The 16,693-nt window shown below is 50.8% G+C and overlaps 1 protein-coding gene across 7 annotated transcripts in view; it reads left to right on the top strand.

Moving 5' to 3' along the window:
- TSPOAP1 (TSPO associated protein 1) overlaps window positions 1-16,516 on the top strand; it is a 62,390-nt gene extending 45,874 nt beyond the window's left edge. For 3 of the 7 annotated variants that reach the window (XM_017824078.1, XM_017824080.1, XM_017824081.1), the window contains 10 exons: window positions 47-1,150; window positions 1,752-1,878; window positions 2,032-2,183; window positions 2,645-2,813; window positions 5,113-5,184; window positions 5,564-5,599; window positions 6,485-6,588; window positions 8,449-8,520; window positions 9,986-10,114; window positions 15,216-16,516. In XM_017824078.1, the coding sequence (XP_017679567.1) occupies window positions 47-1,150; window positions 1,752-1,878; window positions 2,032-2,183; window positions 2,645-2,813; window positions 5,113-5,184; window positions 5,564-5,599; window positions 6,485-6,588; window positions 8,449-8,520; window positions 9,986-10,114; window positions 15,216-15,422 (2,172 nt within the window). In that variant the 3' untranslated portion in view covers window positions 15,423-16,516. Of the gene's footprint in view, window positions 1-46; window positions 1,151-1,751; window positions 1,879-2,031; window positions 2,184-2,644; window positions 2,814-5,112; window positions 5,185-5,560; window positions 5,600-6,484; window positions 6,589-8,448; window positions 8,521-9,985; window positions 10,115-13,253; window positions 13,314-15,215 lie in introns of all 7 variants that reach the window. The other 4 variants (XM_017824077.1, XM_017824079.1, XM_017824076.1 and 1 more) reach the window with 4 other exon arrangements.
- Window positions 16,517-16,693: the final 177 nt, after the last annotated feature.

The raw sequence follows: 16,693 nt of genomic DNA, 5'->3' as shown, positions 1-16,693 counted from the left end.
CTCTGCTTGTCCTGGCTGTGGCTTTTCTCGGGGTCTGGGTGTACAGATGGATCTTTGTGATACTGACAGCGATGAGGAGATTCTGGAGAGGATACTGGAGCTCCCGCTTCAGAAGAACCACAGCAAGAAGTTGTTCAGCATCCCTGAAGTGACTGAGGACGAGGAGGAAGAGGAGGATGAGAAGTGTGTGACAGAAGAAAAGACAGACCCTCAAGATTCCTTGGAAACACAGACCTACCATTCAGGGAGAACAGAGAAGCCTCCCAACAGCAAGGAACCATTTCCAAAAGCAGATGGGAATAACACCTCTGTGGTGTCTGCTCAGACTCCACGGGAGGAGCATGGTGCTAAGGAGAGCAGAGGGGATGCTGACCATGCAAACCCTGCCTTTGGCCAGCTGGCCTGGGCTCAGAAGAAGGCAAACTGGAATTGGGGCTACCAGGAGAACGATCCGAAGCCTGTGAGTGGAGCAATTCCCTCTGGGAGCAAGAAGAAGGGAAATAACTACCGAGAGAAGATCCGGAGTCGGCCTGAGATGGGTAGTGATTTAACAGAGCACTGCAGTCGCCTGCTGGGCAACTGCAGCCAGATGGGCAGTGGGTTGTACAGAGCTCCCAGCCTCAGGGAGGAGCTCAACGTGGTCAGCAGTGCCGGTGGTAAGGAGGGGATGGATCTGTACAGCCGTGCCAGACAAGGCACCCTAAGGAAAAAAACCCCAAAGGCGGCGGGTTCAGGGGGCACAGAACCTGCCGTGATGGCCCCGCGCTGCTCCAGCCCCAGGAGCCTGGAGATAGACATCGAGTACGACTCCGAAGACGATCAGGATTCGACCTGTGCTTCCTCCCCTGAGAGCAGGCTGTGGCCAGAGAGGTCCCAGAGCTCTCAGGGCGACTGGAGTGATTGCTCCAGTCAGTCTGAGGCTCCCCACACGGATGGCAGAAGGGACCTGACCAGGCTGGAGGTGATGGAAGAGCAGGGTTTGGAATGGGCCGCGTCTCCGAGCCGGCGCGTGCGGTTCTTCCACCGGGAGAAGGAATGTGAGAGCAGCTCTGAGGAGCAGGGCTGGGAGCTGGACTGTAAGTCACCTGGCTGGAGAAGGAGGCTCGAACATCCTTCGAAGGGGATACGTAGCACCTCCTTGCACAAAAGGGTTGGGTGACTTTTCCTATTCTGGCTTTGAAGCAGCTTGCAGTGGCTCTGGCTTCCCTCTGCTTCCCTGGCCTGCCTGTATCTTGCTTTGTTCAGTGTTGTCCAGAGAGAAAGGAGCCTCCTCTAGGATTGTCTGGAAGAATATCTGAGAGATTCTGTAGTTCTGTGCTGCTCCGTGGCTTTTCTTGTAGTAGCTGCTTCTGCTTTTCCTGCTCCCTGACCGAGTGGCACCGATGCAGTATTCCTTTTCACTCTGGCTCTTCCTCCCCACGGCAGGAGGCTGTGGGAGGGACCCAAATGAAAATCCCTCCTGAAATAAGCTCATTGGTGTAGATCCTGACTGTAATGTCATTGCCTCCCCTGGAAATGCCCTTTCCTGCCTCCTCACCCTCGCCCAGGGGATCGTCGCTGGGGCCTGGCAGGGCTCCTGCCTGTCCTCAGATCTGTTTTCCAACTCCCTTGGTATTTCCAGCTCTAGAGTGTCCCTGAAGAGGAATGTTGCATTTGGATGCTCTGCTCTTTGTGGAGTGCATTTGGGCTGAGCGCTGCTCGCTGAGTCACAAGGCAGAGGCTGCTACTAACTCTGGTGATTCCAATTGCAGGCATCCAGTAATAAAGATTCCAGGGGCCCGGAGCTGGCCGGCACGGCCGCCTGGCAGGCTCCCAGCAGGAGACGGAGCAAGAGCGTAAGAAGAAGCCAAATGCAGAAACCTTTGCTCTCTAGTGCAGGTGAGCAGGAATGGGGAAGAGAGGTGGGCAGCAGGAGACAGGGAAGCTCCTGGAAGAGGCAGGGAGAGGCTGGCAGGGAGCACCTGAGCCGTGCAGGGCTGTGGCACGGGCGGGGTGCTGATGTCCTCTCTGGTGTGTCCCCTCTGTGCACAGGTCCTCCCAGGAGCGCCGCTCCCGAAACCTCTGCCAAGGAGGATGGCATTAGGATATTTGTGGCTCTCTTTGACTATGACCCTGTCTCTATGTCTCCTAACCCTGATGCAGCAGAAGAGGAGCTGCCATTTAAGGAGGGACAGATCCTGAAGGTAAAAGAGTAGTGAATTCCTATTCTGCATGGATCCATCTGGTGTTCCAGGGACAGCATAACCCTTGGGAGGTCTGCAGCTTCCTCAGGAGGGAAGCAGAGGGGCAGCACTGATCTCTTCTCTCTTAGGACCAGTGACAGAACCTGAGGGAATGGCTGGGGCTGTGTCAGGGGAGAATTAAGTTGAATGTTAGGAAAAGGTTCTTCCCCCCAGAGGGTGGTTGGGCACTGACCAGGCTCCCCAGGGCAGTGGGCACAGCCCCAAGGCCGCCAGAGCTGAAGGAGTGTTTGGACAACGCTCTCAGGGACAGGGTGGGATTGTTGGGATGCCTGTGCAGGGCCAGGAGCTGAACTCCATGATCCTTGTGGATCCTTTCCAGCTCAGGATATTCCACGGTTCTTTCTCTATGCATCTCAGTCCCTGCAGCACCAACAGTGTCTGTCCTGTGCTTTCCCTTGCAGGTGTGTGGAGACAAGGATGCTGATGGCTTTTACAGGGGTGAATGTGCAGGAAGGGAGGGATACATCCCATGCAACATGGTCTCAGAAGTGCAGGTGGACAATGATGAACTCAAGAAGCAGCTCCTGAAGCAAGGATTCCTGCCTGCTGACACAGCCACGGAGAGCCAAGGTACTGGGTCTGTGTGTGCCCTGCTGCTGAACTGTGAAAAGCTCAGTCGTGCTGTGTGGCCAGTGCAGCCCACCAAAACCATCCATAGGGCTGTCCTGGCATCTGCAGCCTGGTTTGGTGGCTGCACAACAGGGAGGTCTCTCTGGCTGAGGGAGGAAGGTGTTCCCAGCTCTCAGTTCGTTCCTGACTCCTGGAGCTGCTCCTGTCCTTGAGGTGTGTGAACTCAGCAGAGAGGGAGTGAGGCTGATCCTGACTAGGGAGGGGGAGACAAAAAGGTTTGGAAGGCAGCTGAAGGATGTGAATGAGAGTTTTCACTCACTGAACCCATGGGGGTGACCCTGCTCTTGGGTGAGAGAATCTGGGACTTGGGAATGGAGGAAGATGGGGAGGGAAAGGTGTGAGACAAGGCAGGCAGTCAGGAGTGTACAGGGAGCAGAGCTGGTCCTTGGGTTCCTCCTTACTTACCCCCTGGAGTATGTGGCCCAGTGCTTTGTGCACTGCAGAGACTTTCCTGTTTCTTCCCACTCATGTACTGGGAGAGAGGAGAGGAGAGGAACCATCCCTGGGATGTGCAGCCAGCACAGCACAGGCTCAGTCAGGCTCAGAGGCTGCCCCTGCTGTCACCACTGGTGTCCCAGTGCCTGTCCCTTATCCCTCTCATATCTCATCCTGCACCCTCTGTGTGCCCTCTGCTACCAGTGCCAGTTGTTGGACCTGCTCCACTTGTTAAAACACGAGGAAATTCCTATTTTGGAATCCCTGTTTCCCTACCAGTTCTGCAGGGAGAAGCAGCACAAGTGTGGGTCGTGGCAAAGGAAAGCCCTGACACTGCCTGGGCTGTTCCTCTACCCAGGAAAAAACCCAACCAATCCAAGAATAAGGAAACCCAAGAAAAAAAGCAGCAGTCCAACTTGTTCCCATTTCTGTGCAGGGAGACCCAGTATCCAGCCCCAGTAAGTCTTTAGATCTTTAAGGTCCCTTCAAATCCAAACCATTCTGTGATTCCAAAGGGCTGACATTGCCCAGCTCCTGAATGTGGGTCCCTGGAAGGTTGATCCTGAGTCTCTGGAAGGTTGATCCTGAGGAGCACAGGGATCAGAGGAACCTGATACTTTCACTGTGTGATTTTTTTTTTTTTTGGTAGGTTTGTCCTTCAGCCTCTCTCATGTCTAGGAAGAGGAGATTTGAATAAGGTGTTTTTCATATCCATACTCTTTTTTTCCTGTGTGTATCCTCCAGTGCCCAGAGATGGCTGGATCCCTGTAGTGGCCTTTGTCCCTCTGTGGATTACACGAGGCTTTCTGTCCCCTGTCCTATTGGATACTCCTGGAAAAATCAAGGAACTCAATAGCTCTGAGACTTCATGAAACATGGAGGGTGTGAAAGTCTTCAGGAGGGTGGTGGTAGTGGAAAAGATGTACCTTGTGTGTGTATACAGGGAGTGACCACAGGTTCAGCACTGCTGAGGTCACACTTTGAATCCTGGGGTCAGTTTTGGGCCCCTCATTGCAAGAAAGATGTTGAGGGGCTGGAGTGTGTCCAGGGAAGGGAACGGAGCTGGGAAAGGATCTGGAGCAGCAGGAGCAGCTGAGGGAGCTGGGGGGGCTCAGCCTGGGGAAAAGGAGGCTCAGGGGGATCTTCTCACTCTCTGCAACTCCCTGACAGGAAGGGAGAGCGGGGGGGGGGTTGGACTTGATGATCTTAAAGGTCTTTTCCAACCTTAAGGATTCTCTGATCCCTTGGCAGCTGGGCTGGCTGTCCCTCTGCTGTTTTCCTGCTGCCATAAACCCCCGTCACAGCCTTGTAACTAAGGAAATGGCCTTGGACATGCTGGTCTGGGCACTCCTTCTGCAGGTTCTTTGGGGATTTCATCCAGTACTGACCCTGCTCAGTGCAGAAGCTTTAGCTAGAGACCTCCCTAGATCCCTTCCCACCTCACCTGGCACATCTGAGGCGTTAAGGGAACAAGGTTTTATTTTGTCCTTGTGATCCTGCTTCTGAAAGTTAAATTGCAGCAAAGCCTGTCTGCTGTGGCCTGTGGAATGGCTGAAAGGCATGAGCACAGTGTGGATTTCTGTGTGTATTTGGGATGTGGATCATGCCTCCCCCGAGTCCACATACAAGGACTGGAGATTTGGGCTTTGCCCACAGAAATCACAGTGTCAGCTTCCCGGGGGAGGCACGTCCCACCACTCTGTTCCCTGTTCACTCTTCAAGGTGCTTTTTCACTTTCCATTATTCACTGTCTGTTTCTCTTGTCTGTTTATTTGCCTTTTTTTTTTTTGGTATTTTTACGAAGGAAATGGCACATTTTCTCCACCTCCACGCCGCCAAACCGTCCCTCCTCCAAAACCCAGACGCTCCAAGAAAGGTCTGTGTCACCCACTGCTTCCTCTTTGCTTTCTGCACTAGGATTACAGACTGCATTGAATTTTTGCTACTTGCTTACAGGACCCCCAGATGTTTGTCTCTGTACGACTGCTAGGAAGTGGAAAGAGAGCCCATCCCTGTGCTGGTGTTAAGTTTTTTAACAACAGTGATGTCTTTTATAGTTTTGGAGCTTGACCTCTGCTTCTTGTTACGTCCCTGAGTCCTGGTTACTGGCGTAGACTTTGAGTTGCATGACCAGTTTGCTTCTGTTGTTTGCTGCCTTGGTCTTTGTTCTTTTTATTGTGGTTTGTCACTTGTGTCTTGTGGTCACTGTGGGAAGATGAGCTCTCACTGATGAGGCATTTTCTTCCCCCCAGCAGGGCTGGATAAGCAGGAGAAGTACAAGTTTCAGCCAGGTGAGAATTGTTCTTTTTTTTACCACGATTGATTGAAATACAGACTTGTTTTATGGTCAGGGGCCTGTGGTGCTGCTTGAGACTGTAAGAAGAGTTTTAGTTCTTATGATTTAGTCATGGGTGCAGTGGCCTTTGAATAAGCAGGGAGTGTTTGCAGGGGGAGGGCACATGTGGTTCCCTGAGGAGCAGGAAAATCCCTCACTCAACCTTAGGATCCAAGGTCCTTTCAGAGGGTGCTCATTCTGCTTCATCTGGTGCATCATCTGTTGATGTCCAGAGAAGCCAAGGCAAACCCCTTGCCAGCCCATCCAGTTCTGACCCGAAACAGGGTTTAAATCCATGAGGTGAAATGCTGGACAATGTGTGTTTTCCGGAACACCAGGCTTGGCTTTTGTAGGCTCAGAGCAGCTCTGTCAGTAATGGGCTCAGCAGGCAGGTGGGGGTGGAAGTGCAGTGTGTTCCCTTTGTGCTGTTCCCCTGGCACTCGGAGGATCAGTTTTGTAGCTCTACAGCAAATCACTGTGTAGTGGGAGGAGAAATGTCCATTTGAGACACTGTAAGGAGTCTGCTGTGCTCTGTGTATATATACACAGATATATATATATGTGTGTGAATAATTTGAAAGCATAAAATAAAACATTCCTATATATAGGGAGAACACCAGGATGCTGGAATGGGGAGATGTCCCCAATTCTGTGCTTATGAGGTGATAGAGGAGATCAGAAAACTGCTTCACCAGACACCTCTGAGGTCTCTCTCCGTTCAGTTCCCCCACTGTTCTTTTTGCTCAGTTCTCTACAAGAATGCTGAAGGAGTTGCTGTGATCGGGGATTTTGTCCTGGTACTTCCAGCTCAGGATATTTTGTTCCCTTTCTTGTCCTGCAGGACAGAAACAGGAAGACATTGAAGCAGAACTGCTGACTCCTCGCAGGATGGTGGCTGTCTTTGACTATAACCCCAAGGAGAGCTCTCCAAACGCAGATGTGGAGGTAACCACCAGCTGCTCACCCTTTTTATAGGGTGTTTTTTTCCTTTCTCTCTTTTCCTTCTATCCCAGAACACTTTGGTGCAACCAGAGTCTCAGTGAAACTGTGTTAGTGTCTCATGGCTTTGTAACATCCTTTAATGATTAAGGACTAAGCAGATCTGGGGCAGGAGGAATTCTTACCAGCTGATCCAGGAAACCCTCTGGGAAAAGGAAAAGCTGCTTAAGGGTTTGAAAGCACTTCTGGTACTTAATGAGCGTGACTTTTGTGTTAAATACCTGTGTAGGTATTTAAGCAATGTAGCAAGAAGATTTAACTCCAATTTAATGGATCAGTCTTCAGACTTCTTCTTTTTCAAGCAGTCCCTCCATGTAGAATCATAGAATCATGGGATAGGTTGGGTTGGAAGGGATCTTAAAGCTGATCCAGTTCCACCCCCTGCCATGGGCAGGGACACCTTCCACTAGCCCAGGCTGCTCCAAGCCCTGTCCAGCCTGGCCTTGGACACTTCCAGGGATGGAAAGGAATATAATTTAAACAGGAAGGGATATAATCCAAACAGTATTTTTGTGGATAAGCCTGTTCCAGGTGGAAAGGTGGCAGTGCAGAATCCTTCCTTCAAAAAGGAGATTAGCACATGCCCTGTTCTCTGTTCCCCCATAGCTGTGTTAGTCCACTCTGAGCAAACATGAACGTGGGGTTTGGATTCAGATCCTTTCCTTGCATCCAGAAAGGAGTGTCTGGCCAAGACATGGCACAGTTTAGGGAATGCTTGCCTCCCAAGCTGAGTGTGTCATGAGCAGAACATCCTGCAGCTGAGGACAGAGTGTTTTAGGGATGGTGGAATATCTTGGGAGAGACAATGAGAGCTCGTATCCAGCCAAAGAACACTGTAAGCCCTTGTCAACAGGAAGATAACTGTACTTTTTGCAGGGATTTGGTCTTCCTAGAACCTTCTTACGGCCAAGAGCTCAAATTCTAGGACCAACCTGGTGCAGTTCCATTGGAGATCCTCCCTCCCAGGATATTCAGTCACTTGTTGTGCAGGAAGGGGGCAGCTGCTGCTTGTGAACTGCACCAGACTCCTTGTAGGATCAGCTCTGCCTTTCTGTGAGTGAAGTTCCCTGCAAGTGTCTCTCTGGAGCAAAGGAATTCTCAGCCAACAGGAGGAAGCTGCTGCCTCCAGGGAGAAAGTGAGGACTAGGGATGTAATAAGGTAACATATTGGAAGTAGGTGCCTTCCAGCTGACACTTGGGAAGTGCCAGAGTGTCTTGAGTGGGACACAACCTGTTTGGATTCTCCACTGGGCAGATTGTTCCTTTAGAAGATGCTGCTGACACCTTTTGTCTTTGGCCCTGTGCTCCCCAGAGCGTGTGCTGGGGTGTCTGACAGGACAGAGGGTGTGACAGTGTGTGCTGTGGTATGGGCAGGTTCTCCTTCCAGGTCTCACCTCCCTGTTTGTGTGGATTCCTGCCAGTGACTAATCCCTGAGCACTGCACACAGACAGGCTCCTCCAAGGGAGCAGGGTTTGTAATTATACTGAAAGAAATTAAAGGTATTTCTGTGTTTGCTCAGCTTATCCCCAACACACCTTTCCAGAGCAGATGGTAGGTCCTATTTTGAAGCTTTATTAAAACTGCTTTAAGAAACAGGCTTGTTTTTAATTTACAAAATGCTTCCTTAGCAGCAAATTCCACAGGTATCCACTTCAGTTGCTCTTCTGAATCCTGATCCTGCAAGACTAAACACAGTGGGCTCCCTCTGCCAGGGTGACTGTGCAAGAAGCCCAGGGGAGCCTGTTCCTGGAGGGAAATGCCAGGCAGAGCCTCTCCTGTGACCTCTGTTCTCTCACTCTTTGCAGGCTGAACTGACTTTCAGTGCTGGGGACATCATCACTGTGTTTGGCTCCATGGATGATGATGGATTCTATTATGTAAGTGCAGGGGTTGGGAAGGGCCTGTGGCTGCACTGGAAGTTGTTGGAGTCTGTTGAGAGGCAGGAAAGCAGAAATCAGGGAACAAAGGATTCTAATTTCGGAAAAGAACCAACCCCAGTTTTACTCAGTGCAGGGCAGTTTGTTTCTGGCAATCCATGTTCCTGCTGTAAACCCAATATCATGGAATGGTTTGGGCTGGAAGGGACTGTAAAGCTCATCTTATTCCACCCCCTGCCATGAGCAGAGACACCTTCCACCAGCCCAGGTTGCTCCAAGCCCCGTCCAACCTGGCCTTGGACACTTCCAGGGATGGGGCAACCCCCAGGGATGGGGACACTTCCACTTCTCTGGGCAACCTGTGCCAGGACCTCACCACCCTCACAGCCAAGAGTTTCTTCCTATTATCTAATCTAAACCCACCCTCTGTCAGTTTGAAGCCATTCCCCCTTGTCCCAAGTCCCTCTCCAGCTCTCCTGGAGCCCCTTTAGGCCCTGGAAGGGGCTCTCAGGTCTCCCAGGAGCCTTCTCTTCTCCAGGTGAACCCCCCCAGCTCTCTCAGCCTGTTTCCAGAGCAGAGGAGCTCCAGCCCTCAAATCATCTCCATGGCCCTTAAATATCCCAGTGGTTCTGAGTTTCTTTCTTGGCATCACTTGCCTGCAGGTTTCCCAAAGCCTCCCACACATTTGTCCGTGCACATCTGGGCAGAAGCAGCTCCTTCTCGGAGCTGATCCATCACCAGGCACTGGGACACTTGGGCAGGAGGCTGAAATGGTGCCCCAGGAACACAAACACCTCCCTGGGGGCTGTGCCTGCCGCCCAGCTCTGTCTGAACACGAGCCTTGGCCCTTGGATCATCCACCTCTTCCTGCAGGGAAGGCAGTGTGTCTTCACACATCAAAGCCGAGGTTCCAACTCCAGGTTAAGGCTGGAGGGTATCACTGGGAATGTTTTCATAGTCTTGGACAAACAACGTTGCCAGGATGGGTTTTGCCTCCCCCAGCCACCTCCTGTTGAACTGGAGACAATTTCCTGGGAATAAATAATGCAGCTCAGTGATTAGGGGTGCAGTGCCTACAGGACACTGAACCAGTAGTGCCTCATTCTTTAAAAACATTAATAAATCCCAGAGCAAAACAAAGGCCTCTGGAAAGCCAGTGGCACAGTCATCTTCCAGTAGCTTCCAGGATGGCAGTGGACATTTTTTGAATTTGTAGAAGGGACCATGTTGCTGGAATACCTTTGTCCTGCCTTGCTTTTCTTCCTTTACTCTCTCCTGTGTTTTTGGGCTCTGAATTGTTCCACAACTAACGAGGATATGAGCTCTGGGATTTGCTGAGGATCCTTCCACCAGGGGAGTGTTCTGGGCTTCTCTCAGGCCACTTCCCAGCCTTCTCTGCACCTCAGGTTACTATTTCTCCAGCAGCCAGGAAACCTGATGTGAGAACTGAATGTTCATCTTGCAGGGAGAGCTGAACCAACAGAGGGGGCTTGTCCCATCCAACTTCTTGGAAGCTGCTCCTTCAGATGGAGACGTGGGGGAGGAATTTCACTCAAAAGATAAAGAAGCTTCTCCTCTGAGTGCTGAGAGCCAGGTAAGATGTGTGACTGCATGGACAGACATCCAGGCTGGGATGTGGCTGGAATTGGCCTTGCATGCAGGATGGATGGAATTGCTGAACTTGCTGCATGAGCCCAGTTCATCCCATGGGAGACACTCAGGAGTTTAGAGGGAGTGCTGGGAGCTCTTCCCAAAGACTTGTAGTGCAAAAGGAGGCACAAAGCAGTAAAACCCGCTGGGGCCTCAGTCTCATTGTGGTCAGGTGGGTGAAGAGCATCCCAGATCCCACTAGAAAATTGTTTGGGTCCACAGGATGGTCAGTGGTGAAATCCTGCTGCAAGCAAAGCACTTCAGCAGCTCCCCAGACACAGGAAGTTCCTCAATTATGCTCATATCCATGCCAGAGAGTTCTGGAATTAGTGACACCCAAACACCAATGCTCTTCTACCCACCCTGAGTCAGATATATCTTAATCCAGGCCGAGGTGCTCCTGGGTAAATTCAAAACACGCTGAGGGATTTCCCAAATGGATCTGTGGGATGGATCCTAGAGCTTTGAAAGCATCCCACAGATGCAGGGAATTCAGAGGTCAAGCCAACCCCTTGTAGTATTTTGCTGATACTCCTGGAACAAATGCTCAGGTAGGAAATTTGGGTCATCTCCCAGGCTCGGTGAGTCCTCAGGGGGTGAGGCCAAAAGCAGCTCCCTGGTCATTCCAGGGCCTTGTGTCACTCCAGGGCTGGAGGCAGGGGGAGACCCAGCTCAGTCCCAGCTCACATGTGCTCAACCTTCAGTTCTTCCTGGGAGGTTGTTGGCACTGTGTGGTGGTGCCAGACCCACAGGAATGTTGGAGCAGGCCCAGGCTGGCTCTGAGCCGGTCCTTAGGGAATGTGTGGCCCTGCATCCAGCTCTGTTGAACGTTCCACTGGTGCCACCCCAGCTTCCCTGCTCTCTGCAGAACTCCTTGGCTTATTTCTCATGCTCAGCTCTTCTCTGTATCCACTTCCCCTTTCAATCTTTAGGTGCTGCTTGGTCTCCCTTAGGCTCCACCTCAGCCCCATCCCTCGCTTCCAGGCATTCCAGGCTCTGTGGGTACAGGATTTGCACCCCAGCCTTGATGCCTTCTCACACAGAGCGGGCCTGGCTCAGAGATGAGATTTGTGGGCAGCTTTTTGGATTATCTTCTGAGCTCAGCAGCTGTCTGGGTGCCCTGTGCTTCCCTCTTTAGGAACCTGGTCCATGCTGGGGAATCACAGGTTAATCAGCTGTTACTGCCAGGGTTTAAGAGCCCTGAGGTGACACAGGTCTGAATTTCTGGGGTTCCTTCTTCAGCTTCCCTCTCAAAATGATTTGCTCTTCTCAAATGAACTCATCTGTTGGAAGAGAGGGTGCCAAATGAGACCTGAACCAGTAAAATAAACCAGGTGGAATTCTCAGTGTAGCTTATTGCAGATCTCACCCTTCCCTCCAGCAGCACAAGGGCCTGTTTCAGGTGCTGGGGGTCCTTATTCCAGCCCCAGCCTGGGTTCTCCTGGAAACCGGGGGGGAATTCAGGTAACCTTTCTGCCACTTGCAGGTGTGAAGGGTTTGTAAAGCCAAAACCACTTTCCTCTCTGCTCTGCACTCCTGCTGGGCTCAGCAGTGGGTGACTGATCCCCCAGACACAGCAGGCCCAGATATCCCTGTGTGCTGAAGGCTGGAAGCTTTTTTCCTGTGATGCAGGACACTTTTTTTTACACTTTCAAGTGTGTTAGAACAGCCCACATAAAGTTTCAGCCTTGCCTTCCCTTCAGATCTTCCCATTTGTCTCCAGTCCTCTGTGCCAGAGATCTATTGGAGCTTCCCCTTGCACTGGCTCTGACTTGGGGTCTGCAGAGCAGGAACCTTTTGCCTTAGTTTAGGGTGGATTTGGTACTTTTGGTACTCTCCTGATCTGTGAACTGCTGTTCTCTGTAGTCTGAAGGCTTGGAAAATTCAGTTGGTGATCATTAAACCAATTTTATTTCAGTGGGAATCAACTTAAACTCTGTAGACATGACTGTGCCTTGGCTGCTTGTGTGTTGTGCCAGCCTGACTCCTGTCCTGCTTCATCCCTGATTCACCTGGATCCCTGTCTTGAGGAATTCTGGCTTAGCACTCTTAGCACTCCTCCTGCTTGTGCTTTGCAATCCAGATCTGTCTAAACAGCTTCCCAACGTGAAGGGCACCTTTTCCCCCTTTTAAAAGTGGTACATTTACCCTGCTCAGAACCAAACTTGTATTAATGAACTGCATTTAAATGTGTTTAGTGATAACTGAGGAGGCAGAATCTGAGCCCACAGAGGTTTGGGCTCAGTCACAGCAATCCCAGCATCCCAACCTGTGGGCAGAACACCCGATGGGGAAAGCAGAAGGAAGAAATACCTCCTCCTGTAACCCAAACATATTCCATATCCATCCCTGAGCTGGAATGAACTCTCACAGTGATAGAGCCATACCTGGGCCTTTCCAAACTCCAGGGGCATATTCACTCCACAGAGTTAAGGAACTTGCTTGTTCAATCTGCTGTTGGCAAAACAGGCTCCCAGCAAATTCCCAATCCCAGCTTGAGCCCTGGCACTCAGGGGGCATGTGTGTGCACCATGGCACAGCTTTGGAATTGGTTAAAGCTCAGCCAGAAGCTTCTCCAGCATGATCATGTGAGTGATTTCTGAAATCACTTGTAACTTCTTGGATTTGATGTTTTCCCCCTGTCTGTCACTCCCCCTCTCCCTGCTGCCCTTTCAAAGGCCTGAGAATAAGGACAATTTATTTCCAAATTGACACTTGGGGAAGGTGGATCATTTTGAATGATTTCTGAGTAAATCTTAAAATGCTGGCGACTGAAAAGGTGAAGCAATTTAACTTATGAACTGACAGCATTTGGGGATTAGAATAAACCACAAAAAACAACAGCAGAAAGAGGAGGATCCAAGAAGTTCTGGTCACAAGCAGGGCCCCAAAACACTCGTGGGCACCAGCTCAGAGCAGTTGCTTTAATGCTGTGGCTGTCCAAGGATTATTTTTGCATCAGTAACTTGCAGTTTCTGTCAAAGACTGATTGTAAAGCACCTTCAGAAAGTGTTTGATTCTAATTGATGTCATGTATTTATTTCTGCCTGTGTTAACGCACCCGGGACGGTTCTTTTCTTCAGAGAATGAGGAAGAGAAGAGTCCAGTGATAGATATGAATGATACATAGAGAGAGCAACCATGTAAGTGTGTGTGAGAAGACCTTCAACCTCCCACCCAGCACTTCACAGGGTCCTGCCCCTGCAGTTTGCTCCTTTTCTTGCTTGTAGTTTGGCAGGTTGGTTTGGGGCTGTGCTGGCAGGTCCCCCTTCAGATCCTCTCCCATGTCAGACCTTTCCCTGCCAGATGGGTTCTGTGTCAAAGACAAGCCATGATCTGTTCAGCACATTGTTTGGAACAATTATCAGGTGGTTTTGGGGACCAGGATATTCAGGTTTGGGAAAGACCTGCTTTATAATTCAGCCTTCTACCACTGTCCACTGTCCACATCAACTTTGTTTGGCCTCTACAAGCTCCTGCTCAGGCTGAGCACACTCACCCTGGACTTTTTGCCTTCTTGATTTTACTCCTTCCTGACAGCAGTCCTGAAACCCCCCTGCACACCCTCAATTGAAGAAAACAGTAACATTTAGTCCCCAAAACCAACCCTGTGTGGATAATTGTTCTGTCAGCACTTAAACGACTTTGGGGCTGGGTGGGTGAGACCCCTGGTTTCGGGGGGCAGTGGGAGCAGATCTGTATTTTTCTTTTCTGTTTTTTTCTGTTGTTTTCTAGAAATTGTGCAAGTCAGTAATACCTGAGAGAGCACTGAAACCACCCCCTGAAAACTGACATCACTCTTCCGTTTATCAACTCTAATAACTTGTATGAGGATCTTGCCAGAGCAGTTTTTCCTTTATTTTTTTTCTTGGAGAAGAAACCCCAATTTTAGTATCATTTGTTTCTTACCAGGTGATTCTGTGAACTGGTTCTGTTGCTTTTCTGCCACACAGAGACCTCTGAGAATACCTGCACGTGATTGTGTTGGGAGAGAGTGTCTCGGGTGTGGAACTGCCTGGGCATCCTATTCCACAGCTGGGAGTCAGCAGGATGGGACTTCCAGCCACAGGCAGGACACTGCCTGTCACTGCCTTTGAGCTGTTTGATATTTGATAACAACATTGATGCTGCAGTGTCCTTATGACAGTAAATAATTGTGACTGTGAGTTGGGTTGGGTACCTGCCTCTCAGTTTGCACAGGGCCTTCCATCCACAACTCTACAGGAGAAATTGTCTGTTGGGCCACCAGATCTGCCCTGAAAGTGTTCCACCTTTGCCAGGAAAGTGGTTTCCAGTGGTGCATGGGCAGGGCCTCCCCTGCTCTGGCTGCTCAGGGGTGACTGATCCCCTGGAGGCAGCAGTTTGGCCCAGATATCCCTGCATGCTGAAGGCTGGAAGCTCTTTTCCTGTGTTTCATGGCACCTTTTGAAACAGAAATGCCTTTTAAGTGTGTTAAAACAAGCCCTGTAAAACAGCCATGTTTCAGCCTTGCCTTCCCTTCAGCCCTTCCCATTTGTCTCCAATCCTCCATGCCAGAGATCCCACAGAGCTTCCCCTTGCACTGGCTCTGAATTTGGGTCTGCAGAGCAGGAACCTGTTGCCTTAGGTCTTGCACAGCCCTTGTTCTTATGAAATTTGATTTTGTTAATGTCCTGCCTTCTGTCCCAGAGCCTGTTGGAGCCCACCAGGCTCCCTGGCCCAGGGATCCATGGATGCATCAGTACCTGTCTCCATCCGTGCTCCCGGGAGCTGCTTCACTTACTCAGCTGTGGAGCAGCATCAAGTCTTCTAGTGGGGCTTTTCTGCTCTCCTGTTCTTAGCCCAAAATTCAGGAATTTCAGAATGTCAGAGCTCAGGCAGGGCCTGGGCTGTGGGTACTAAAACTTCAATCCACTGGAAATTCCCTAAGTGGACCTGCACCTTCCCAGAGGAGACTGGTGGGGAGAAGGCCGAGTTAGAGAACTCCGAGTTCATGTTGGTGTGACATCCTTCAGCAGCTCTAACTTCTGCTTTTTTCTTTTGCTTTCTGTTTTTCCCCCCCCCAGCTGAACCCAGATGGATGTGTTGATCAGAGTGACTCCTCACCATCTCCTCCTTCTCCACCACCTTCCTGCCTTGTCCCGTGCCCAGAGCAGGCGTCGCTGCCCCTTCTCACCCGCAGCGACAGCCCTGGGCAGAGCAAAAAGAAGAGAAGCTTCTTCTTCAGAGGGAAAAACCTCTTCAAAAAACTTGGGTCCAATAAGAAAAACTAACAAGGGGGGGGTTATTCTGCACAGAGACTGAGAGTTCAGGAGAAACCCCCTGCAATAAGCTGATTATTTTCATAGGGAAGAAGTGTGACTTGAGAAAATCGTGGAGTGGGGGTGGGAGCTGTGCCTGCTGAGAGCCCCCCCAGGGGGGCAGTGGCTCTGGGGGTGTGAGGGCTGAGCTCTGGGGGGGTGCAGCTCCCTCCGTGCGCTGGTCCCCTGTAAATATTTTCATTTCAGAATTCTATTCTGGCTGTAATTTAGCTAACTGGCTTTTCCCAGCAAAGCCCCTTAGGAAGAGACCCCCTTGTACTCCACCCCCTGGTATTTCTCTGCTCCAAAGGAGCTCGTGGCAACTCCTTCACTTCCCGCAAAGAAAAGTTGCACTTTTCTGTTCCCTGACTCCCCTTTGCTGTCTCTGGGCTGACGAGTGAGTTCTGATTCGTACTGTAAACTGTAAATATGCAGCTGTGCCTAGAGCATCCCACACTGCCTCAGTCAGGATCCAGCACCAGGACATTCCCATGGAGGAAGGAGCAGTGCCCTGCTGGGAGTTGGTCCTTCAGCCTCTGGCTTGGGCTGCTGGAAAGCTGCTCCCGCCTGGTCCACCTTGACCACGGCCTGGCTGGGGCCTCCGCCTTATGATTTATTTATTTATCAGATTATTTATGGGTTTCTTGAGCTCATTATTTATTTCTCTATTTATTTATTTATTTGGTTGGTTGTTTATTTATTTCTTTCCCGGCCGCCTCTTCCCACGGTTCCCCTGGGTTGTTTTCCAGGCTGCTCCGGAGCCCGGAGCGTTGGGAAGAGCGGGGCTGGGGGATGGATGGAGAGAGTTTGCAGCTGTTTTCCTGGGAGATGCTGTGCTCCTGGAGTTCAGACACATCCCTTTCCAAGCCAGGAAGGGTTTTGTACCACATGGTTCCTGCCCTTTCCCGTGTTTCTTCCGTTGCATGTTCCAGTTCCTTGTTTTTGGAAGGTGAGGTACGTGGGTGGTGCCAGCACAGTGTCCACGAGTGGTGGTGGTACAGTTTGTTTTTATTTAATATCAAATTTTATTATAATAAAGTCTATTTTCACAAAAATACATTTTCCTTAAAAAAGCCAAGGATTCGGTGGTGCTTCTTTGGGGAGGGTTGGGGAGGGCAGAGAGGGAAATGATCCCAATCATGGAACGTTCTGCACCTTCTGTGTCACCTTCTCAGTGGGACAGACCCATGTGTGGTGCTCCTGGGTGGGAAGGGCACAGGGCTAGGGGGGAGGAGGCCATGGAG

This window comes from Lepidothrix coronata, unplaced genomic scaffold, assembly GCF_001604755.1.
Source record: "Lepidothrix coronata isolate B3197 unplaced genomic scaffold, Lepidothrix_coronata-1.0 Scaffold108, whole genome shotgun sequence".
Classification (NCBI taxonomy): domain Eukaryota; kingdom Metazoa; phylum Chordata; class Aves; order Passeriformes; family Pipridae; genus Lepidothrix; species Lepidothrix coronata.
The sequence above is the reverse complement of the archived record's forward strand: the minus strand, read 5'-3'. Positions and strand labels throughout refer to the sequence as shown.